This window comes from Schistocerca nitens, chromosome 1 (genome assembly GCF_023898315.1).
Source record: "Schistocerca nitens isolate TAMUIC-IGC-003100 chromosome 1, iqSchNite1.1, whole genome shotgun sequence".
Taxonomy (NCBI): Eukaryota; Metazoa; Arthropoda; class Insecta; order Orthoptera; family Acrididae; genus Schistocerca; species Schistocerca nitens.
Window position 1 is genome coordinate 963,760,149 of NC_064614.1, and position 26,964 is coordinate 963,787,112.

A 26,964-nucleotide genomic window follows, 5' to 3' on the forward strand; every position below is an offset into this window, starting at 1 on the left:
GCACATATGGGACATCATCTGACAAACTCCAGTGCCATCCACAAACTACATTAACTGTCCCTTTATTGACTGATGACATGAAACAGGCATGGAACTCCATCCCACAAACTAATATCCGGCACCAGTGCAACTCAATGCATGCATGCTTGCATGCTTTCATTCAACATTTTCGCAGTTACACCAGTCATTAACGTACCACTATTTCTTGTAAAGGCTTATCTCACACTTATATTAACCTGTCATCATGCAATGTTAATCAGTTAAATATGTTACCTAGACAAATGTATTTCCAAAATTTCATTACTCTACAGTAATTATATTTTGGCGTTGCCTTTTTTTTTTTTTCAGTGCAATTGAAACTTGAATGAATTAACTGTGTCCCCATGCCATCAGGTGATATATGCTGTAGATTTCCACTGATTCTCACATGCTCAAAGATGGAGCCATGTCACTTGTAAATCAATATCACACAAACTGGAAAGCAAAATATACTAAGCTGCAAAAGAAAAAGAAAAATAAAGAAATATAAAGCTTTTACTTCTCTCCCTGATGTTCTTAGAAGCTGATGCCTCCACCATCTTTTATTACTGAGGTGGCTACAAAAATCCATATCAAAGACCATGCAGGAACAGGCTTTTCACATGCTTCCTTGTCACAGTTGTACTGAGAATTCAAGAAAAATTGCTCCAGTGTGCAAGAATTGTGGATTGTAATAGCAGGTAGAGATATCACCTAGCAGCAAATCACTTGCCAATTCAATGTGGGATGACAACTACCACTACTGCTGCTACTGCAGAGCAGCTGTACCGTACAGAATTGCCTTCTCAATACGGGCTACATCACTCACCAATGCACATGTATACCTCTATTTGCTGTCATTGGATGCTCGAACCACAGAAAAGACCATCATTTGGAGATAGTCGGTGGAGCTGTGGATGCTAGAAAGTGGAGTGCCAGGTAGAGGATTCCAAACATTTCTGCCATATTCTTCTGGTTGATTTCAATAGAGGAGTGACAGCAGTGGAGGGGGCCAGAAACATTTGCACCATGTATGGGTATAATGCCACTGAACGGAGCAAGGCAAGAAAATGGTTTTCTCATTTTAAGGAGGTAAGGAGAATCGTTTTGACATTAGTGACTCTCCACATTCAGGAAGACCTTCGAGGTTTGATGAAGATCATTTAAACACATGAACCCACAAAGATCCACATCAGTACATTTGAGAAATGGCAAATGTGATGAACTGTGAACATTCCACAATCATTCAAGATCTGCATGCAATGGAGAAGTTTCAAAACTCGGGTCTACGGGTACCGCAACCTCTTAGCCAAAATCATTAAAATCAGTGGGCGGCCATATATGACCGCTACTTGCTTGTCATCAACTGTCCCATGAACAACATCATTCATTTCTATCCTGTATTGTTACTGGTGACAAGAAATGTTGTCTGTAAGACCACAACAACAATGATAAAATAAGGAAAAGAAACAAATGGCTGAACCCAAACAAAGTAGCAGCTCCCAGTACAAAGACCTGCATGCATCCACAAAAGATAATGTTATGCATATGGTGGAACAGCGGTGGTGTGGTGTACTACAAATTGCTTCTCTGAAGTATAACCATGACTGCTGACATTTACTGTCAACAATCGAGATGTCTTGCAGATGCAGTCCAAGAACAACGAGCCGAAAGACTAAGAAAAGTTACGCCACTCGGCAATAATACCCACCTGCATTCTGCTACACTGACAAAAAACACTATACAGGCTTTTGGTTAGGAAGTCAAACTTCACCCTCCTTACTCATCCAATCTTGCACCCTCAGATTTTCACCTTTCCACTCTCTACTGAGCAGCCTTCAAGTAACTTCCTTTCCAGATGAAAATGCAGCTCAAACATGGCTCTATGTGGTTTTTATCTCAAAACGAGATGATTTCTATAGCCATGAAACCAAAAAGTTACCCTAGCTCTGGAGGAATGTTGTAAATAGTGAAGGAGAATATATTATCGATGACTAAAGTCTCTGTTAAATGTATCTGTCGTGTTTATTAAACTCATGGAAAAACACTACCAACTTACGCACCAATCTATTTAAAAAACTGCAGGAAGCAACGCAATGTGCTTGCCAGAACACCACCATTCAGACAGGTGGCACAGGTATTCTCATGTGGGGGATGTTCATTTGTGACGAAATGGGGCTGTGATATGTCTATCATTGTCTCTCATGAACAAACACTACTTCCCATTTGTGTGCAGCAGTTTGTTCACCTGTAGTGTCATATATGCATCCTTTGCTTTACAACACAACAGTGCACCACAACACTTCAGAATGGTGTCAGAATGCTTTGAGGAATATTCCACACACACATGGAAGCTTGACCAGCTATCCAAGTTACCTGATCACTAATCTATTAAGCACAACTAGGACCGTCAAGTAAGATGCTCACTGACTGGAATTAGCTCCATCCAATGTACATGGATTGTGGGCAGAGGTTGAGCTGCCACAGGTCAAGATGTTTAGAAAATACTTTTGTGGCTCAAGAAGTACATTACATGACATTCATACCTGTTCCATAGATCAAGTATACAATATTTTGTAATGATGTGGAACATATCAGTTTAACATAAGTTTTCTCAACACTATATATATTTTATTTATTTATTTTACACATCTAGTTCCACATGACCAAATTGAAGAGCAAATCTCCAAAGTCATGGAACATATCAGTACATGAAATTACAAGATAAAAGTAATAACAGATAAAATAAATGTTTATGAAGTCAAAGAGAGACAAGCCATAAGTTTACTTAAACACAATCAACAATATAACACAGGAATCAGCTTAATTTTTCAAGGAAGTCCTCAAAAGAATAGAAAGAGTGACCCATGAGGAAATTCTCCAGTTTTGATTTGGAGTCATGTGGATTACTGCTAAGACTTTTGAATTCTTGTGGTAGTTCATTGTAATGTACTTCTTGAGCCACAAACGTATTTTCAAAACATCAGTACACTGCACACCTTTCTGCACAAGAGTCAAGGAAGTGCAATACACATGCAGATTGGATTTCTGTCTAATATTAACTGAGTAAAAGCTGTCAATTCTTGGGAATAAGCTGATATCATTAACAAGAAACAACAGTAAAGACTATATACACACATGAAAAAAAAGGTTTTGCATCACCCCGGTTACCATAACTCCTGACGATAAGACATTGACTATGGATACTGTATCACAGACACAGTCCCTTTAACTGTTTAGAGAGGACACTACACCCACCCAAAGATGCAAACAACCATGCATGAGCAGCACCTATTAAAGGGAGAGGGTCCGACAGCCGACCACTTTCTGTCATTCCACCAGGAAGGAGGTACACGGCTCGTCTTGTCTGTAGTTCAACCAAGCCTAGACAGTCAATACCGCAGTTCAATTGCATCCGCATTGTTACTTTGTGCCAGGAAGGGCTCTCAACAAGGGAAGTGTCCAGGTATCTCAGAGGGAACCAAAGTGACGTTGCTCAGACATGAAGGAGATACAGAGAGACAGGAACTGTCGGTGACATGCCTCACTCAGGCTGCCCTAGGCTACTGCTGCAGTGGATGACCGCTACCTACAGATTATGGCTCAGAGGAACCCTGAAAGCAATGCCACCATGTTGAATAATGCTTTTTGTGCAGCCATAGGACATCGTGTTATAACTCAAACTGTGTGCAATAGGCTGCATGATGCGCAACTTCACTCCTGACGTCCATGGTGAGGTACATCTTTGCAACCACGACACCATGCAGTGCAGTACAGATGGTTCCTACACCATGCTGAATGGACCACTCACGATTGGCATCACGATCTCTCCACCAATGAATGTCGCATATACCTTCAACCAGAGAATCATCGGAGATGTGTTTCTAGGCAACCCAGTCATGCTGAACACCTTAGACACACTGTCCAGTGAGTGCAGCAAGGTGGGGGTTCCCTGATGTTTTGGGGTGGCATTACGTGGGGCCGATGTACGCTGCTGGTGGTTGGTCATGGAAGGTGCCGTAACAGCTGTACGATACGTAACTGCCGCCTTCCGATTGATAGTGCAACCATATCGGCAGCATATTGGCAAGACATTCATCTTCATGGACAACAATTCGCACCCACATCATGCACATCTTGTGAACGACTTCCTTCAGGATAATGACATCCCTCAACTAGAGTGGCCAGCATGTTCTCCAGACATGAACCCTATCAAACATGCCTGGGATGGATTGAAAAGGGCTGTTTAAGGACGACGTGACCCACCAACCACTCTGAAGGATCTACAACAAATCGTCATTGAGGAGTGGGACAATCTGAACCAACAGTACTTTGATGAACTTGTGGATAGTATGCCACAACACATACAAGTATTCATCAATGCAAGAGGACGTGCTACTGGGTTTTACAGGTATGGTGTGTACAGCAGTCTGGACCACCACCTCTGAAGGTCTTGCTGTATGGTGGTACAGCATGCAATGTGTGGTTTCCATGAGCAATAAAATGGGCAGAAATGATACTTATATTGATCTCTATTGCAATTTTCTGTACAGATTCCAGAACTCTCAGAACCGAGGTGATGCAAAACTTCTTTTTGATGTGTGTATATTGAGAAGCCAATGTCGGAATACCCGGACTAATGAACAAGGATCACCAAAAGGTTCATAAACTTACACCACTTATTACCCGAATTGCCCGTTTCTGAGCCAAAAATATCCTTTGAGAATGGGTGGGGTTACCCCAAATCATAATACCATAAGTGATACACAAATGAAAATAATCAAAGTAGACAACTTTTTGTGTTGAACTATCACTTACTTCAGATATCTTTCGAACATTAAAAATGGCAGCTTAAGTCTTTGAACAAGATCCTGAATGTGGGCTTCCCACGACAGTTTACTATTTATCTGAACGCCTAGAAATTTGAAATGTTCAGTTTCACTAATCACATGGCCATTCTGTGAAACTAAAATGTCGGGTTTTGTTGAATTGTATGTTAGAAACTGTAAAAACTGGGTCTTACTGTGATTTAGCATTAGTTTATTTTCTACAAGCCATGAACCTTTGTCATGAACTGCACTATTTGAAACAGAACCATGTTGCACACAACATCCTTTAATACCAAGATAGTGTCATCAGCAAACAGAAATATTTTAAAATTACCTGTAATAATAGAAGGCATATCATTTACATAAATAAGGAAAAGGAGTGGCCCCAGCACTGATCCCTAGGGCTACCCCCACTTGACCGTGCCCCACTTAGATCCCCTGTCACAGACATTCTCAACACAGTGAACAATGACCTTCTGCTGTCTGTTGTTAAAGTAAGAGGTGAACCAAATGTGAGCTCCATAATGGTCCAACTTCTGGAGCAATATCTTGTGACCAACACAGTCAAATGCCTTAGTTAAATCAAAAAAGGTGTCTAGCATTCGAAACTTTTTGTTTAATCCAACAAGTACCTCACAGAGAAAAGAGAATATAGCATTTTCAGTTGTTAAATCAGTTCTAAAATTCAACTGTACATTTGATAGCAAATTATGTGAAATAAAATGATCAATTATCTTTAGATAAACTGCCTTTTCAATAATTTTAGCAGACATTGATGGCATAGAAATAGATCTAAAATTGTTTACATTATCCCTTTCTCCCTTTTCATAGAGTGGCTTTACTACTAAGTAGTTTAATCGTTCAGGAAACTGACCATTCTTAATGGAAAAATTACAAATGCAGGTCTAACATATTCAGCCAGTACTTTAATATTCTGCTAGGCACTCCATCATATCCATGAGAGTCCTTAGTCATCATTGATTTAATTACTGACTCAACCTCTCCCTTTTCACTATCACAGAGCAGTATTTCAAACATCAATCTCGGAAAGGCATTTTTCCAACAGAGTTATACACTGAAGCACTAAAGAAACTGGTACAGGCATGCGTATTCAAATACAGAAATATGTAAACAGGCAGAATATGGTGATGTGGTCAGCAATGCCTATATAAGACAACAAGAGTCTGGCACTTTTGTTAGATGTTCACTGCTGCTACAATGGCAGGTTACCAAGACTTAAATAAGTTTGAACATGGTGTTACAGATGGCGCATGAGTGATAGGACACAGCATCTCTCAGGTAGCGATGAAGTGGGGATTTTCTCATATGACCAATTCACGAGTGTACCGTGGATACCGGGAATCCAGTAAAACATCCAACCTCTGACATTGCTGTGGTCAGAAGAAGATCCTATAAGAATGGGACCAATGATGACTGAAGAGAATCATTCAACGTCATCAATAAGGGCTTTTGGAACTGAAGGCCCGCTTGTGTTCCCTTTATCACTGCACGATACAAAGCTTTACGCCTCACTTGAGTAATTCTAGTGGGACAATGCGACACCCCACACATGCAGAATTGCTACACAGTGGCTCCAGGAACAGTCTACTGAGTTTAAACACTTCCGTTAGCCACCAAAACTCCCCAGACATGAACATTATTGAGCGTATCTGGGACATCTTGCAACATGCTGTTCACAAGAGATCTCCACCCCCTCATACTCTTATGGATTTATTGACAGCCCTGCAGGATTCATGGTGCCAGTTCCCTCCAGCAGTACTTCAGACATTAGTTGATTCCAAGCCATGCCATGTTACAGCACTTTTGCGTGCTAGTGGAGGCCATACACAATATTAGGCAGGTGTACCAGTTTCTTTGGCTCTTCGTGACACACACACACACACACACACACACACACACACACACACACACAGTTACTACTTCATGCCCAAAAGTTTATCAATTGAGTAGGAGTTGTCATTCAGAAATTATTTTAATTTGTTTTTAAATGTTGATTGGCTATCTGTCAGACTTTTAATGCTATTTATCATATGATCAAAGATTTTTGTGGCAGCATAATTCACCCCTTTCTGTGCCAAAGTCAGATTTAAACTAGAATAGTGAAGATCATCCTTTGTTCTACTGTTGTAGCTATACACTTTGCTATTATTTTTGAACTGGGACGAGTTGTAATAACAATTTTCATAAGTGAATGTATGTACTGCAGAGGTACTGTGAATATCATGAGTTCCTTAAATAAATGTCTAGAAGGTGATCTTGGGTGGGTTCCAGCCATTATTCTGATTACACGCTTTTGTGCAATATATACTTTTCCTCTTAATAATGAATTACTCCACAATATGATGCCATATGAAAGCAGTGAATGAATTTACTGATATGTTTATCACCAAAATTTTCAATAACCCCAATAGTATAAGAAGCTGAACCTAACAGTTTCAGCAGATCATCAATGTGATTCTTCCAATTCTATTTCTCATCAATGCACACACACAGACATTTTGAATATTCTGCTTTAGCAACAGACTTCCATTCAAAGATTATATTCATCAATGGTGTTATGCCATTTACTTTACAGAATTGCATGTACAGTACTTTCTCAAACTTTAGTGATGGTCCATTTGCAGAGAACCACTAAATAAATTTCTCAAAGATATTATTTACAATTTCCTCAGCTGAATCTTGTTTGTTGGATGTGATTATAATACTTGCATCATCAGAAAAAAGCTTTACCTCTTCATGAATATAGAGTGACAAGTTATTATATATATTAAGAACAATAAGGGACCCAAGACCCTGTGAGACACCTGCCCTGTTAGAGGACTCTGCTGATTTTTGCAGACTATCTGTACTGTCAATTTCAACCTTCTGCATTCTTCTAGTTAAATATGAATTAAACAATTTGTGCACTGTCTCACTCATACCACAATACTTAAGCTAATCTAGAATGATTTCATGATTCACACAGTCAAAAGCCTTTGAGAGATCACAAAATATTCCAATGTGTGATGTTCGGTTATTCAGAGCATTTAATATTTGATCAGTGAAAGCATACATAGCATTTTCTGTTGAAAATGCCTTTCTGAAAACCAAATTGGGATTTTGTTAGTACTTCATTTTTAAATGATGCTACTCTTGAATACACTACTTTTTCAAGAATTTTGGATAAATATGTCAGAACTGAGATTGGGCGGTAGTTGTTCGCAGCAGACCTATCCCCTTTTTTATGCAGTGGTTTAACAATAGCATATTTCTATCTGGACAAATGCCCTATTTCAGTGAGCTACTACGCATATAACCGAGGATCCTACTTATCTGTTGGGCACAAGCTTTTAGTGCCCTGCTTGGAAATGCCATCAATTCCATGCGAGCTTTTGCTTTTGAGTGAATTTATTAATTTCCTAATTTCAGTGGGAGATGTGGTCTAAATTGCAAATTCATCACATTGCATGGGTATTGCCTCTTCCATATACAGCCTTGCATTTTCTAATGAATAAGTGGATCCTATTTTCTCTACTTCTGTCTTATATGATGCTAAGAAAGAAAGCCAGTTGGCTTTAATGCTCATCTGGAGACACTTGAAACAGATGGAATAGGACCATCATAAAATAAGTAAAACAATACTGGTTGAGTAAAAGCCAGGCACAACAAAAAGACTGTTGCACATAACCCTTTCGGGCAAAGCCTTCATCAGAAAAGAAAAGCACACCTGCTTTCACACAAGCAACATTCAAGGACCAACTAGAGAATGTACACAAAGCATTTAGATTATTTATCTGACAGTAATTCAGCTACAAAGATTTACGTTCGTGACAAAAGACACACTGCTCAATGTTCTTAAGACATATGAGCTCCTTTAAATAATGAATCTTGTAATCATAAAGATATTTTTGTAGAAACTAAGGCAAGAGTTCCTTTGTTGATAATACCTGACATTACCAAGCCAAAACACTTCATCAAGTAAGTGTAAGGGAAAAGCATAAATATAAAGTTTTTCAACACTTTTCTTTGCCACTGAGTCCTTAGAAAAGGCAACACCAAGAAAAGTGAACCAACCATTAAGTGAAAAATATCATAATTTATTTATTAAACAGTCGTCATCACATTTAAGTTGTTACTTTTCATTTGTGGATGACTGCTTTCGATCTACTATAGAGATCATCACAGATCTCTCTCTGTAGTAGATTGAAACCAGTCATCCACAAATAAAAAGTTACAGCTTATAAGCAACCACGACTGCTTACTACATAAATTATAATATTATTAGGTCACTGTTTCCTGGAACAATGTTCCTAAGAATTTGAAATACATCAGTCAAAAAACAGGACTACAACAGAGAAGGAATGAATATGACTGTCATTGATATTTGTCGTATTTATGTGGTTTCACAACAGAAAATTAAAGGATTTCAATATAAATTAAAATAACTTTTTAAATGTGGACACTTCACAAATATAACAAAACAGTACACTAATGCCACAGCACAACTGGTCAAAACAAATTATGTACTCACTTATGTGTAAAATAAGGGAAAGTAAAACTTAGCTATAGCAGAATGATGCATGGTGCATTGATAAATGTAAAAGAAAACAGTATACACTCACTTTAAAACTCTTGCTCTGTTCCTACAATAAGCACAAACAACCATACAGACACCAAAATGAACATTACAGTACCCATAGCAAGACTGATAATCTATTAGCAATTACTGAGCACAGTTGCCTGTGCAGGAGGAGGGTGCAATAGGATACTGCAGGGCAGGTCTTCCGAGAGATGATTTGGTGGCCGCACAAAAAAGATGAGAGGAGTTCGGGGGTAGAACAAAGAAGAGACGTAAAGAATGGAGAGAGTAAAGCTGGAAAGGAGGTGGAAGAGGAAGGTGGAGATGAACAGAATGACAGGGTGGGGTGCGTGAAAGGGAGAGGGTAGAAAAGGGGGGAGAGGAAGTGAGGGTTTGGACAGGAGAAGAGGGGGAGAGAAAGAGAGAGAATGCCCACATGCAGGGCAGGGCAAACTGAAGGAAGAGTGGCGGGCGAAGGCAGTACATGATCCAATTGGGAAGGAGTGGTGTGAACACAAGGAGGAAGGGAAAAGATAAGGTGGGGCAGAGGGAAACAGTTTAGCAGAGGTTTAGGGCAGGGGGACTGTGGTAGTGCAGACAGTGTTGGAGATAAAATTCCCACTTGTGTGGTGCTGGAAAAAAAGTATCAAAATGGCCCAAGTAGTGAAGCTGCAGTTGAAGTCATTTGTGTTATGACAGCTGTCAAAGTGAAGATACTGTTGGTGGCTGGTGCACTTGATATGAACAGATTTATTTATGGAGCCATCTGAGAGATGTAGATTGACATCTATGAAGTTAGCTTGTTGAAATGAGAAGACCCAGTGAAGTGGACAGGAATGAGTCCTCCACAGAGTCCATAAATATGTTTGCTTAGGATGGTGCTATGTGAATGTATGAGGCATCTGTTCACATATCATGTACACCAACCATCAACAGTATCTCCACGATAACAGCTGTCACCTGTCCCATGTTGAAAAGTTTCTCCCCCACAGCCTCAACAACCATTAACATCACTTCTACAGTGGAAAGAAGGAGTTATCAAAATACACCGGTAATCTTACCAGAGCCTCTACTGACGGACAGTGTCATATCCAGCTCATCCATGAACCGATGCCCTGAGATGATGGATATCCTACCTAAAATCCTACCCACACCACCCATAGTAGTGATCCATTATCCACTCAACCTACAGAAAATCCCTGTTCATTCCTATCCCAAATGCCACTCCCAATCCTGAACTCATAGATCTTTCCCTTATGGTCGGCCCATGGTTGTGTGTAATTTTATTAGAAAAATAACAACATCTCAAAAGCTGCTGCAACTACTGTTTTCTGTTAAATGTTTCTATACACGTCTGTCCGCTATAAGTGAGTGGTTGTCTTCCCCTTATTTGAAGTACTGTTCCATCCAAGAAGTTCCATTATTGTTATATGTATCCTCTTATGATCTTTTCACATTAAATATACACAATTTATAAACTAAACCAGACTGCATTCCTAAAGCATACAGAACTGACTGTAATTAGCCAGTGACATCTAAAAAAATTTTTTGGAATGCCACAGTGATTTACAGCGATCAGTGCCTTGGTCATTGAGTTGCAGCTAGCTAGAACTGCTCAATGTGATTGAGAGCAAGTGAAACAGTGCAACTGTAAAATGTAGGATGAATATTTGAGAAGATCTGAGTGAATGTCACAAAGCAAGCCCATAGTCAATTCCTAACTAGCTCTTGTTATAATTAGACTACATTTTCCCATTCAGTAATAATATCGCATCGCAACATGTACTGTCACTAAAGGTTTCAACTTTTTACAAATGTTAATCCCATTTCGTTTCTCAAGCCTCCCTTCTAAGTTGAAATTGTTACACCATAAAGTCAAGGGCTAGCACAGCATTTGGGAATGACAGAGCAGAGAGGGCTGTGAGACAATGTCAGCCAATTGCACACTGACAGAACCCCTCTCCAGGATGACAACGCTGCAATGACCTCTACGTGAAGAGGACATAAGCGCCGCGCCCGACTGGTCATGGCCCAGTTGAAGAGAAGCTTCAAGACTAGCAGCCTGAATAGAAATGTCAACTGTATTACTTCATTTGTACTAAGAATTTTATATACTGAAGAAGCTGGCTTATTTTGTCTGTCGCCCTTTTGCAACACATCTATGTAATTCTCAAAGTTAAGTACTGTCATTTATTTTTTTGTAATAAACCTCATTTACATGATTTGCTTGAAATGTTGTCTAGTGATCCAAGAAAGCAAGTTTCCTAGACACCCCATATTCGACGACTAGGCAGGATTTAACAGAATGCGCCTTTAAAAGAGCTTTCAGTAGAAGGTACAGAACATATGGAACTTTTTTCTAGAAGTTAACTGATGAAATTAAATACAGTATAAATACGCAAATCAAATCAGTCCTCTTCAAATAGCATGATCCAATCTGATGTGATGCCATAACTGTCAATTTGCAAAACCTAGTTAACTTTCATAGAGTCCTTAATTTTATACATTTCATTTGGAATTTTTATACTGTTATCTTGCATTAGAATGCAAGTAGAATACAAGCAAGTCATCCAACATGTAGCCCTTCTGCATATGAGGCACATCCAGAAAGTCAGTTTTCCTATTTTTTAAAAACAAAGGCAACATAGTTTCACGAAAAAGTTACTGGCAACAGGTACAGCAATGTTTGAGTAATTTTTTGACACAGTCACCACAAGAATTGAGTAACTTGTCATATCAGGGTATCAACTTTTGTATTACTGGGTTGTAGAAGTCTGCTACCTGTGAATGAAACCAGCATGTAATAGTCATCTGCAGCTCTTCATCGTTGTCAAAACACTGGTCGGAGGACAGGAATTTCTTGAGGTGCAAGAAAAGATGTAAATTGTTGCGACAGCTCCCAGCTGAACTTCTGCAAAACAGTTGCTGTGCGCCATGTTATATGGGGACGAGTATTGTCATGGAACAGCACAACACCTGCGGTAAGCATTCCAAACCTCTTGTTCACCTCTGGGCAGGAAGTCAATGAGCAGAATGTCCTTCCTGTTCCAGAACATCATACACATCATTTTCTGCACTGAAGCAGTGTGTTTGAATTTCGTCTTGACCAGTGATCCACTGTGACACCTATGCATTGACTGCTGCTTGGTTCCAAGGTTCAAGAGAGAAATCCAGCTGCCACATACATTCAGCAACAGCACAGCTCAAAGCGTATTTATTTTTGTGACAATGGGCTTTCATTTGCACGCAGTAACATTTTATTAGTACAGTATATTCACTAGTAATGTAGCCAAGTGGAAGAAAAGTTAAATGAGACCCGTATCACGAGAAAAGGAACAGTATAGAATAGGATACTGTTCAGGAAGGAGGTAAATTTATTCTTTTGTAGGAGACATCAATACAGAATGAAATCTCCACCTCTCTTTTGCCTCAGCCTGTAATGCCTCAATGGTGAATGGTACAGGAACCAACTGCCGTATCATACACTTCTGTTTGTTCACCATGCAGGCAGCCTGTATCTACAATTATACAGTGTATCATTGCAGGAATACCAAACTGTGATAAAATACTTTCAGGAAGACTCTAGGCAAATGAAGGCAACTGTGTTGCCCCAGGTTACCTGGTATCAATCAGGAGCTACTCCAGTGTGTTGTTATTTCATTGAAATAACATGTTAAAAATTATGACCTGTTACCCAGTTTACTAAATCTTGCATAGGGACTAGTGTTCACAATTAATTAATTAATTATGTTCTGTAAGTTCTGTTGTGAAAGAGAACCTTCAGGGGAATCAAATAAGTCAAGGAACACCTTAAAGAGTGAAGGAGGAAATAACTACAATACAACTGCTATATTCTATTCAGTTGCCAGTGGAGCAAATGACCACTGTTAATCTGATATTGTGAATTCAATATTCTTTGTATTATTACAAACAAACAAATGCATACCGTAAAATGAGAGAAGGAGCAGGAACATAGAGTTATTAAGAAGAATTTGCTTTAATAGTAAGTCTGGCTAACATAGGGGACTAGACCCATATCTAAAGTTTCTCAGAACAAAAACCAATTCCCTCTTTTCATAAAATTCAGGGAGAGCTTGAAAGTCTTACCATATCCATCATGAAAGGGCTGACAAGCACGAAGAGAGAGAGAAGTGAGCAGACGCAAAATATTTTTAAAAAGTAGGATCATTATGACTATACAACCATCAAGTGTTTTAATTTTCTGTAGTATGACAGCTTGCTAAGAAGCTCTAAGTTTAATTAACATTTGGTTACATTCATATTGAGAAACCTCCAAATTCTTAGGCTGCAACAAATAGTGATCAGGACATGTACAGGCTGTCTTCCCAGTAAATGATACAAACTGCAACAAATGATGCAGCAAAAAGAACATTCTCAGGATAGCCAACAATGAGATGGCTTTTGAAAGGTTAAATAAGCGCAAGATGTGCAGTCAAGGTACAAAAAAACTTCAATTTTAGTGAACATGAAATAAATAAATAAATAAATAAGCATGAAAGGAAAGACAGAGCTTCAGCAGAATAAATGAAAGATTTAAATCCCTACTCAGGGACAAGCTAGGTTTGAACAACACAACCTATGATGGCATGCATCTTTCAGTATCTGAACAGATTGGTGATATGAATGACAGTTTTAATCTGTGGGTGAGAACCATGGTGTAACTTTGAAATTCGAAAGGATGACAATTGGTGTAATAATGATGTTGGATCAATAATGATTATTCAATTCTGGATGGTGCTAGGATACTAATTTATATCATAATAATGATGCAGGGATCATGAATTAGTATTCAGTTTTGGATAGCACTAGGATTCTAATTTCTATCATGGTGCACTTACAGGTACTCCTAATGATAGTCCTAGAATTATCTCACCACACATGTTGACATTCTTAATCTTCCTTAAATCCCTACCAAAATATCGCAGTCAATACTTTGTTTTACCCCTGACTTATGTACCTTCTCATAAAGAGCAAAAAGTTATTTGGTCCATAGTTATTTACAGTTACCTTTAAAAATTGTGAATGTTTGAACTCCCTGTTAACACAGGATATAAGCAATAAGTACAGTTTTTGGCAATTACTGTGAAAACGGCAACAGCAAAGGCCTATCTGAAGGAAATATTCTGAGACTAGACTAAAGTGATTTAGGGAAACCACACACAATCTAAAACAACAATTGGCCCAAGATTTCCATCCATGAATATTAGTCCTACCTTGCCATTTCTCAGAGTTACCGGTTCAGATTATCAACAGCATTATTACTGACTTTACTTACCTGAACTGGAAACAGGCTTCAAACAACTGGCTTCTTACTTAATTATTTTATGCATCCCATCATGCGTAATATTACGAATGTAAATGAAATGTCTCACTTACCTACTAACAGTTTTCTTCTCCACAGTGTCATATGGAAGATCTCTAGCACAATGGTAAGCATGCCCCCCTGCCGAAACCAAAGTGGCACAGGAGGAAGCAGGTGAAGGAAAGCTCACAAGCGTGTCACTATCAGAGGTAGGTGATGCTGCCGTCACGATAGTATCACTATCTGAATCTATGGAACAAATTATGGAAAACATGAGGGATTTCTTCATTCTAATATAAAACTGTATTATTTTAGTTTCAATGTTAAGGGAAAAGTTAATATCATTCTTGTGTATTTCAAATTCTGTTAGACTTTAGGAATTTGATGGAACCTCTGTGCATTCAGGTTAAAACTAAATCAATTTTACCAATAGAACAGTGCCTATATTTATCTGGGTAAAGGGAAGCACTAGCAGATCTGATTACTGAAATACTACTAATACCACCCAATATGTTAATGATTATCCTCAGTTTCATTTTCTGACCAGTACTTAACACATTTCTCCTTATCTCTTTTCCATTATAAAAAAAAGAAGAGAAAAACAGTGTAACACAGAACAATTATGAACAGCTACAAGTACTACAGCACTATCAAGTACAGATATGAAAGTTGAGGTACTAGTTAAGGTGGAATAGGTAGAGAAGAGTACAGAGAGAGGATAGATGAGGGAGGAGAAGTTGGCAAAATGCCATACCTGGAGTGGTTAGGAGAGATGGCAAATTAAGGCTGAGAGATAAGAATACAAGTACACAAGTCAATCATGGCTGAATATGTCTAGAAAACAAGGATGGACAGGGAGTAAGTGGAAAAGAAGGACCATGAAAATAAAGCAAATAGTCAGAAAGTACGAGGGCAGTTCAATAAGTAATGCAACACATTTTTTTTCTCGGCCAATTTTGGTTGAAAAAACCGGAAATTTCTTGTGGAATATTTTCAAACATTCCCGCTTCGTCTCGTATAGTTTCATTGACTTCCGACAGGTGGCAGCGCTGTTCGGAGCTGTTAAAATGGCGTCTGTAACGCATGTGCGTTGCAAACAACGGGCAGTGATCGAGTTTCTTTTGGCGGAAAACCAGGGCATCTCAGATATTCATAGGCGCTTGCAGAATGTCTACAGTGATCTGGCAGTGGACAAAAGCACGGTGAGTCGTTGGGCAAAGCGTGTGTCACCATCGCCGCAAGGTCAAGCAAGACTGTCTGATCTCCCGCGTGCGGGCCGGCCGTGCACAGCTGTGACTCCTGCAATGGCGGAGCGTGCGAACACACTCGTTCGAGATGATCGACGGATCACCATCAAACAACTCAGTGCTCAACTTGACATCTCTGTTGGTAGTGCTGTCACAATTGTTCACCAGTTGGGATATTCAAAGGTTTGTTCGCGCTGGGTCCCTCGTTGTCTAACCGAACACCATAAAGAGCAAAGGAGAACCATCTGTGCGGAATTGCTTGCTCGTCATGTGGCTGAGGGTGACAATTTCTTGTCAAAGATTGTTACAGGCGATGAAACATGGGTTCATCACTTCGAACCTGAAACAAAACGGCAATCAATGGAGTGGCGCCACACCCACTCCCCTACCAAGAAAAAGTTTAAAGCCATACCCTCAGCCGGTAAAGTCATGGTTACAGTCTTCTGGGACGCTGAAGGGGTTATTCTGTTCGATGTCCTTCCCCGTGGTCAAACGATCAACTCTGAAGTGTATTGTGCTACTCTTCAGAAATTGAAGAAACGACTTCATCGTGTTCGTAGGCACAAAAATCTGAACGAACTTCTCCTTCTTCATGACAACGCAAGACCTCACACAAGTCTTCGCACCCGAGAGGAGCTCACAAAACTTCAGTGGACTGTTCTTCCTCATGCAACCTACAGCACCGATCTCGCACCGTCGGATTTCCATATGTTTGGCCCAATGAAGGACGCAATCCGTGGGAGGCACTACGCGGATGATGAAGAAGTTATTGATGCAGTACGACGTTGGCTCCGACATCGACCAGTGGAATGGTACCGTGCAGGCATACAGGCCCTCATTTCAAGGTGGCGTAAGGCCGTAGCATTGAATGGAGATTACGTTGAAAAATAGTGTTGTGTAGCTAAAAGATTGGGGAATAACCTGGTGTATTTCAATACTGAATAAAACAACCCCTGTTTCAGAAGAAAAATGTGTTGCATTACTTATTGAACTGCCCTCGTAAGAACAAAATAAAAAGTAGATTAGGCACATGAAAAGAAAAAAAAGAAAGTGGGTGACTGGGAAAATCTAAAGTCAAAGCAGGAAGAGAACAGATGTTGTTGGATTGTGGAAAGGGAATGATGACAGGACAAGAACAAAAGTTCATGTCAAGGGAACTGTGTGATCATAGTAAGTGCTGAAGGAGCTATTAGCATCAGCGCAGTTCTGAGGAAATGGTGCTGAGTGGTGAAGGATGGGTATCCATATGCAACAAGTTATAGAGTAAATATTAAAATTGACAGTGTTCCAAGGCCTAATTTACCACTGGTGATAGTATGTAGAGGTCATTAATCCGAACAGACTTTCTGAAGAGTTATTGTAGTGAGATTAGTAAAAAAGTGCTGCTCAGCCAAGCTTCAATACTTTTCACGAGATAAGGTGCGCTTGCCACAGAACTTATGTTGAAAGTTGTCCATATTGGATACTGCAGCCATAGTCAAATAATGAATAAAATAAACACATTTTGTACCATCACAACAGCATCTCTTTATCGCTCTCAAGACCAGTTTCAGACTTCAAGCATTTTCAAGTGGGACATACTGTATTAAAGTCATGTGAGTAACACTCATATTATTTGTGCATAAATAAAATTAACTTGAGAAAACAATAAAAGTATGAGGCAGAATTGCAGGCCTTTGGGAAGTAGACTTTCAGTGTTGTTGGTTCATAGTACATACACTATTCTAGCTTTTGGAACTATTAGTTCCTTCCTCAGGGAGGAGAGAGAAATTGGTTGGAAAAGGTTAAAAAGGAAGAGCAGGTCATTCAGAGCCCACGATGAAAGGGACCCAGAAGCTGTGAAGGGCTCGCCACATCCTCACTACATGTGGGAACCTAATCATCCAGGGGTTTGTGTGACCTGCCCTTCATTTTTAACGTTACCCACCTATGACCTCCAACTCTTTCCTCATGAAGGAACTGTTAGTTCTGAAACCTAGGATAGTGTATGCACTGTTACAGGTGTGTCTCATCAGCAGCACTGAAATTTCACCTCCTGAAGAAAAGAAATGAACGCAAATTTGTTGGGCCAACTCTTTGCCTTTACAAATGTCTGCTTGTGTCTGTGTATGTGTGTGTGTGTGTGTGTGTGTGTGTGTGTGTGTGTGTGTGTGTGTGCGCGAGTGTATACCTGTCCTTTTTTCCCCCTAAGGTAAGTCTTGCTGCTCCCGGGATTGGAATGACTCCTTACCCTCTCCCTTAAAACCCACATCCTTTCGTCTTTCCCTCTCCTTCCCTCTTTCCTGATGAAGCAACCATTGGTTGCGAAAGCTTGAAGTTTGTATGTATGTTTGTGTTTGTGTGTGTGTCTATCAACATGCCAGCACTTTCGTTTGGTAAGTTACATCATCTTTGTTTTTAGATCATCATTTTGTATAGTGCTGGGCATAATTCTAGTTTAGTACATGCATTATTTCACAAATCCACATACTTTTTGAATATTTTAAGCCCCTGGCGAATTTAACCTTTAATGTACAAACAAGAAAATAATACAGGGCTGTGATGTTTTGGCATTTTACAGGAAAGTGGGCTAATTAAAGTGGCTTTTTAACACTCTTTACGAAAATGTAATGTTTTCTTCTAAGACCTACAGTTATTTCATAATTCATGAAGTTTCCTATTTTTAAATTTCCGCATAATATATACTGCAATAGATCATAAAGTGATTCAACACTATCAGCTGTGGAAAAATTGACACTTATTGAGTTGTTTAGAAGTGCATTAACACATCAGAGTCATTCGAGTGTAAATTTGAAGTGAAATTTGTGTGTAAACATTACCAGGTTATTTCAAATCAGCCTAATAATGGCCACTTCATCAAGAAGATCATGTGTGAATGACCCTGATGTGTTTTGTTACATCTGCAGCTCTCTGACTCTCAAAAGCAGGAGAGAGAACATGACCTCATTTATCAAAAGAGCATACCTGTCTTATTTCGGTATAAAGTTAGGAGACCAGGACAAACATTTTGCACTACACCCTGCTTGTCATGCATGCATTTTGAGGAAATGGACACAAGGCAAGAAGAAATCTTTACCATTCAGGATTCCATCGGCATAGAGAGAACAAGAAAACCATGAAGATAATTGCTATTTTTGTATGGCAAAAGTGGGTAGGCTTATCAAGAACAATACAAAACAAACTGTTTATCCAAACCTAAAAATCAACCATAAGATTTTATATCAAATGGTCCTAACATTCCTGTGTCTGAAACACCCACTACTATAGAATCTTCAACATCACCACCAGCATCATCAAGTGAAAATTCAGATCCTGATTATAGCTCCACACCCACAAAACGACAACCAGAGCAGTTTACACAAGGAGAACTTAATGACTTGGGAAGAGATGTGGGTATCTCAAAGCACCGAAGTGTTGTATGTGGAGATCCAAAAGTAATAGGAGTGTTGCTGGGATAAAAGTCTGGCTTAACAAAGTTCATTTGTTTCCTGTGCCTCTGGGGTAGCCATGTCAGCGAACAGCGTTGGAGTAAAATAGAGTGGCCTACCAGAACAATCATGAATCCTGCGGAGAAAAATGTGATATATGAGAATCTTAGGTACAATGACAGAAATCATCCAGCTACCTCTTGATATTAAACTGGTAATCATGAAACAGTCTGCCAAAGCACTGCCACAGATAGTGATTGTTTTATGTATATAAACTACACGTTTTCTTTTATGTCCAAGGCTAAAGTTAAAAGGAATTACTTGTCGGACCAAACATTAGAATTTGAATTATCTGAGAATGTACTAACACAAGAAGAATGACTGGCCTGGACAATATTTAAGAATGTGGTTGACAATTTCTTAGGGACTAGTAAACACACAGATTTTATAGCCATGGTGGAAAATATGTTGATAGCTCTGAAAAATTTTGGATGCAATATAAGCCTTAAAACCTATTTCCTTCATAGCCACCTTGACCACTTCTCCAACAATCTTAGATATGTTGATGAACATGGAGAAAGGACTCACCAAGACATGAAATAAATAGAATTACAGCCTCAAGGCAGGTGGGATGAAGGGATGATGGGCTCTAAAAGGAGATAATATGTAGCTACAGCATAGAAGAAAATCTTTAAGATAAAATTTCAACTGAAGACTAAGACGTACTGAAATATGTTGAACTTAAAATTGTGATAAGGTCTGCAACCAAATAAATGCTGTTTGATTTTGTCTACTTAAGCAATTTACAAGTTACTAGTATAGCTGTAAATGTCTTTATCAATATACTAAAATGTCTTACTATTGTATAAGTATGACAGTTCTTTATAGCATTATTACAGTTTTTTCGTGCATGATGGCCAAAATCTAACTTCACATTATTCAACAGAGGCCAGTAATTACTAAAAATCACCTTTCAAGATTAAAAGCCCTAACCAAAAATTTAATTTTGCAGTCCTTTGTAATCAACAGTAATTACCAGTTTTTTAATTAGGCCTGCATCCAGATGCAGCACTTGAAATTCAATGCTTTTCTATGAAACATAGTTTCCTATGCACGCGTGATTTTCTGCATGTGAACCAAATTTTAACTATCAGTCTCACTCAAGCCCTGATTTTTTTCATGTGCAATCTGAACGAGGGTGACTGTTTTGCACGTAAAATCTGAAGGTGCACATAGCTGTACAAATGATGCCATTAACTGTGCATTTATTTCTGCCCAACTATAATCTTTTCCAATTAATCAATTCACACAATTAACCTGGGCACCTGCTCCAGTTCATTGTTCAAATCTCGCTTAATATACAGTAACGTAGATACAGTGAGACAAATGTTCAAATGGCCATACAAATGGATGCTGATCCAGGCTTCAACACCAACTTTTCACCCAATGTAAACCAATTCAAGTACAAAATGAGCGCCGAGACTCTCTCAAACTGCGATTCCACATGTGGCCTTTTCATATAGATTTGTTACAGCACTTCCGTGATGTAACAATACATATGCAATATGTCACAAAAAAAAAGAAGCACCACGAAGGAGTTGTGCAAATTAGCACCAAATCGATATTCATACAGGTACTGATGGAAAACATAAAATTTTAAACTTTGCTGGCCAATGGATGAATGCGTGATGCTGCTGCACAATTTCACTGTGCAGCTGGCAAGGACGGAAATGGGATAATTTGACACCCTGGCATACAGTCTTTGCAAATTTCTTTCCATGTACGCAGTTGGACAGCCCCCTGCAGACAGGAACATGAACAATATACATAGATGTCAGTATTTGAGAGAGGATGTGTAGTTGTGCTCATAGAGACCATTTGAATGCCAGAAATGTCACTATTCAGCAATCTGGGCAGGAATAGTCAGAAAGGCACTCAGGGCACTGGATTCATCATTATCATCAATACAGCATGCTTCTGGTGCTTCAGTCCGATGTGCAACTGGTGCTTCAATGATCACAGGGACCAACAACAGATGGTTCACAGAAAGGAAGCTCACAGCACCCCTTGCGTCAACTACCACTGACCTCTGCACACCAACAGGCGACATCGGGCACATTTGGACTGGAATCTCACTGACTGGAGTAGAACTGTTTTCAGTGATGAGTCCCGCTTCAGACTGAGACCTGGTGACCAACCTGATTGTTGCCTCCCATACAGACTGACATCCACGAGTGATGGTCTGGGGTGCCATTTCATTTTGTAGCAGGACCCCTTTGGTTGTTCTCCACAGCACCCTTACAGCTTGGTGGTTCGCCGACGATATTCTATGTCCCGTTTTGTTCCCCTTTATGGCAAGCCATCCTACTCTTACATTTCAGCAACATAATACCCATCCACACATGGCAAGAGTTTCTACAGCCTGTCTTAATGCTTGGAATAATTAGCTTGGCCAGGTTTCTTCAACTGAAAACATTTGAATCAGCTCAGGATTTTGACAATCTAACATGCCAATTGGACAGAATTTGGCATGATATTCCTTAGGAGGCCACTGCCAAGCTGAATAACTGCTTGCATAAGGGCCAGATGGACCAACATATTATTGACTTGCTCAATTTGTGAAGCTCTTTCTCTTGAATAAATCATCCAATTATTCTGAAACTGCACTCCTTCGTTTGTCTGTACATGTATATCACATCTACCAATTTCTTTTGCAATGTGCTCACCTCCCCTCCCCCTTAATGGTGTACACTGTATATGCAAGCAACTAAATATTTGAGGGAAGGATAACAGTTTATGCTGTTACGGAGAAAGAGAATAACTTGAAGTGGCAAGATGGTTGAAAAAAGTTGAGGCATCATTTACAGGATGAACTGTGGTGGAGGATCATTGGCAAATTGGAGGCAGTCAGAATTCTGAAAAACTGGTAATACAGTCGAAGGTTCAGCGATCTATTACTCAGAGAAGTAACAATTATTTCTAAACAAAGGGTTGATATCCAGAAACATTTTCAATAAATATTGAGTATCATATGATTTCATTCATTTTAAGAACTAGGGGTGCAACCCCATTCCATCTATGTTGTTTTCACACTTGAACAACAAGACAGGTAATATTTAACAAAGAAATTCATCAAACAGCTGTGCCAATTGAGAAGTTATTTTATTTTATTTTCGGTACCAGTTTTGACAATTCAATACACCATCTTCAGGCCCCCATATGCACCTCTCAAAAATTATCAATATTAGCATAATGGGGCCATCTGTTTTGGACATCATTAATTCTTAAGTGCTTCCTTCAAAGACTTGACTGCAACTGAGCACACCTACAGTCCAAGAACAGTAGTGCAAACCCATTCATAAGTACTGCTAGAGTGTTTGGGATCCCATCAGGTCACATTAAATGAATACATCAAAACAATTCAGAGGGATGTTGTTAGATTTGTTACCGGTAGGTTCAATCAGTACATAATTATTATATAAATGTTTCATGAACTCAAATAGAAATCCCTAGAGGGAAGATGACACTCTTATTGCGAAACACTATTGAGAAAATTTGTAGAGCCAGCACTTACAGCAGACTGCAGACCAATTCCACTGCCACCACGCGTACATTTTGTGCAAGGACCGCAAAGGCAAGATGTGAGAAATTAGTCTTGTATAATGGTGTGTAGACATGCATTTCTTTCCTTGCTCCATTTGTGAGTGGAACAGGGAAGGGAATGGCTAGTAATGGTACAACATAACCTCTGCATGCACCATTTGGTGGCTTGTGGAGTATGTATGTAGATGTAATCCTCCCTGATGAGATCTACTGAACATAATGAATGAATGAATGAAAGGAATTAATGAATGAACATGTACATGAGATGACCAGTCTCATGTACCACTGCCACAGCAGACAGACAGTACGAACATGTACACTAGAAACACATAATGGCAGACTATTCTCTTCAAGGATGAGGATGCACTTCTGATAAGCAGAAATGTTTTAATTTGGCAACTTGTTGAGCATTAGACTTGTGAAAGAAATGCATTTGCAAAAGACAGAGCAACTGCGTGTGGGGAAGGGAGGCACATGTAAGCACGTGTGTGTGTGTGTGTGTGTGTGTGTGTGTGTGTGTGTGTGTGTGTGTGTGTGTGAGGGGGGGAGCAGAATGCAAGGGGTAAACAGAGGGCAAGGAGGGGAGTGGGAGGGGGTGGGGTTGGTAGTAGTAGTATTGCTAGGCACTCGGCAAGGAAGGTCACCTGCACAGCTACCAGGAGAATTCTTGTTTATGTACAGTTGACAAAACGAAGTTGTTTGCATGCCTTGATCAGTTTATATATCTTCAGTTCTATACAGCTTGCACCATTGGGAATGCAACACACACTGCCAATGGTATCAGCACCATATGTAACACGCTTTTAGCATTGTATTTGTTCCCTTCTTATTTTTAATGGTTTTACTTATGGAAGTTTTTGATTTTCTGTGATTGTGTATAATTACCACATATTGTTTTGTGTGTTATAATAACACTTACTTTCATTTGTTTGAAATGCTGATGTGTTTCTGCCTCTGAATGATAAGAAGACAGCTGTGTCATTTCATGGCTGCCACACAGGAATCTTTCAAGGTCTGGGTTTCCACACAAGTAATTGAGGTTTGTGTCCCTATAACACCATATTTCTTTTACATGGCATTGTTTGTCGAGGTTTTGCACACATAACATGAATATAGCTGACATGTGTCGAATATGCTTATATGACAAACAGCCATTTACCGACAGTATAAATCCACACATGCAGGCCATAAGAGATAATGTCCTGGGACTTATCACATACAATGATTTCAGTGTGCTATCTCAGTGAAGTGAGCTAGATCTAGCAGGACCACCCACCAGTTCACTTGAGCTGAATCATTCAGCAATGGTTTCACAACAGGTGTATGTCATCCTCATTGACTTGCCTGTTTGAATGCTGGACTTGAACCCCACTGAAAATCTGTGGGCCAAAATGAAGCATCATATGAACTTATACTTGCCGACACTGAGAGGCTGACTGCGTCCATGCCATGAAAACTAAGACACGGCTTGCACTGTATTCAGCACCATCAGAAATTTTATTCCCACCCACTTATATTTCAGTGAGTGTAAAATATAAGCTATTCCTATTTCATCATATTCTTCATGAGCTTATGAACAAAGTTAATGAATTACCCATCTGTATTCATCATCAGTGTCATCAAAACCAGCTGCCTAATCTGCTTTTCTGAACCACTGACACAGATATATTAAATGTTACAGAATTTAATTTAGCATTTCACTTCTGTAGAGCAGAAGAGGAGAATGGAGAAGTTGCCCATCAGAAAATGTCATACATTTAAGGCCACAGACATTAATAAATTTTTCTTATAGCAACATAAGGAAACACCTGCAACTGCAATAGAATTTCAAAACAAATCCTGTACAACAGTAAGGAAATGCAGGAAATTTTGATCTGTTTATAAATCAACTTGATGCTCTAAGAAGCAAAAATGTGGTTGTCAGTGATTTAACATAGACTTCTCTTAAAATTATTTGTAGTCAGATTCACGCTCATCAAAATTAATTTCTACTGTCAACTTCTCAAATAAAGTAGTTAAATGCTCAAAAATAGCTATTGATAATAATCTTTACTGAATGCCCTAATGAACAAAATAATATAACAAAACAAGCAGTTAATTGTTACTTAGACTAAGACAAACATTTCCTTACGTTAAATGTTAATACTGATCAGAAGAGTTCAAAAGAGTAATTAGTAGGGCAAAAAATTGAAATTTTTATGAAACTTATCAAACCCTGACCTGTAGTGATATGTACATTATTCATCACATGAACGACTAATGCAACACATTTATTAATAAGTAATTTCTTACCTTATTTGAAACCTGCTTCCCCTCAAAAGTAGCTCAGATTAAACCAACAGTGATCGATTGCTCGGAGTAACAAGGGAGGGATGAGAAAGATGCATGCAGAGAGGTGGTGGGGACAGCATAGGGCTGCTAGGAGCAGCACATGGAGGCTGGTGTAGAGGAGTGGGTGGGGGGGTGTGGGGCAGGGGGGAGCAAAGATGTAGAGAATGGGGAAAGGACTAAGCAGGTGCACTGGTGGTATAGTAAAGGACTGGGAACAGAGGAAGGGGTAGGCACATGGACTAACATAGATAAATGCCAGGGGTGTTACAGGTACAAAGAATATGTTGTACAGAGAGTTATCACTTTGCAATTCAGAAAAGCTGCTGTTGTTGAAAGTATCCATATGGTATAGATGTTCAAGCACTCACTGAACTCAAACACATTATTTTGAGGGCATGCTCAACAACTAAGTAGTCTAACTGTTGCTTGGTCATAGTTTTCTGCTAGCCCTCTCTCTCCCCACCTCCTGCTTCTTCTTCTGAATTCCCACTACTCACCCCAACAAAGTTTCCTATTCACGTCAGATGCAGTCACGGTTTGGTCTTAGCACCCACAGACATAAGCCACTGTAGTCTGTGGGTGCTAAGGCCACAGACGACGGTGGCCTTGTGCCTGTGAGCTGTGCTTGTGTGAATGTGCATGAGTTTTCTACATCTGATGAAGGACTTATTGTTAATCCAATAATAAATATATCTTGTATTCTTTTTCATTGTGCCTGTCTGCAACTCAATGCCTCCCCTCTGTGGTGGGCTGCAATATATCCTTTCAATATTGTTGTTATCCTATTCTGGAGTTTCCATTGTCAGAGTAAACCAAAGTCTACAAAAAAGCCATTAATCACTCAAGGAATGAAGGTATCTTGTAGGAATAGAGGAAACTGTATCTGTCTGTTAAAAGGAGCTCTGATGTTGATGCTATAGCTCATTACAAGGCATACAGCAAAATACTGAAGAAAGCAATCCAGGCATCTAAAGCAAACACATTACGAGAAAAAGAGACCCACATTAGGTACTAAAATAAAGACAATATGGGATATAATGAAGATGGTGACTGGCAGAACCAGAGATGAGGAAATATTAGCTTTAAGAGTAAATGATATATGGAAACATTTGCAATAAATATTGCTGAAAAGATGGAGCTGCCACGTCCAGTAGAATATCTCAAGACCAGCCATTACAAATAACTTCAGTAACATGAAAATGACCCTCACTACATGATGAGAAGCAATGTCCACCATCAAATCTTTAAAACCATAAATTTTTAATTTTTATGATAAAATATGATAGTAACCAGATAACACCACTGACAGACACTGTTAAATTGTCAGGAAAATAGGTCCCACACGTATCTGCCTGCCTGCTGTAACAAATGCTGAAAACTTTGAGCATTGATACATGCTATAAAGCAATTATGAACACACAAAACTGAATGTTGAATTTTGTTTGGACTTATCACAGCACAGTCCATATTAGATGGTAGTTCATGTCTTCAAGAAATGGTGCAATTTACCTTGTTTTAATTTTCCTACCAGGTAGAAGTCCATGATTACATGTGGTGAGCATGAAGGCTGTTTTGTGTTTCCCAAATGATTGATTCAACAACCCCA

At 39.3% G+C, this 26,964-nt stretch overlaps 1 protein-coding gene across 1 annotated transcript in view; it reads right to left on the bottom strand.

Annotated features, from left to right (window-relative positions):
* The window catches only part of LOC126194829 (oxysterol-binding protein-related protein 1-like), a 424,899-nt gene that overhangs the window by 273,438 nt on the left and 124,497 nt on the right, over positions 1 to 26,964 (bottom strand). The window contains exon 13 of the mRNA XM_049933164.1: positions 14,824 to 14,998. Coding sequence (XP_049789121.1) covers positions 14,824 to 14,998 — 175 coding nt within the window. The remainder of the gene's footprint in view (positions 1 to 14,823; positions 14,999 to 26,964) is intronic.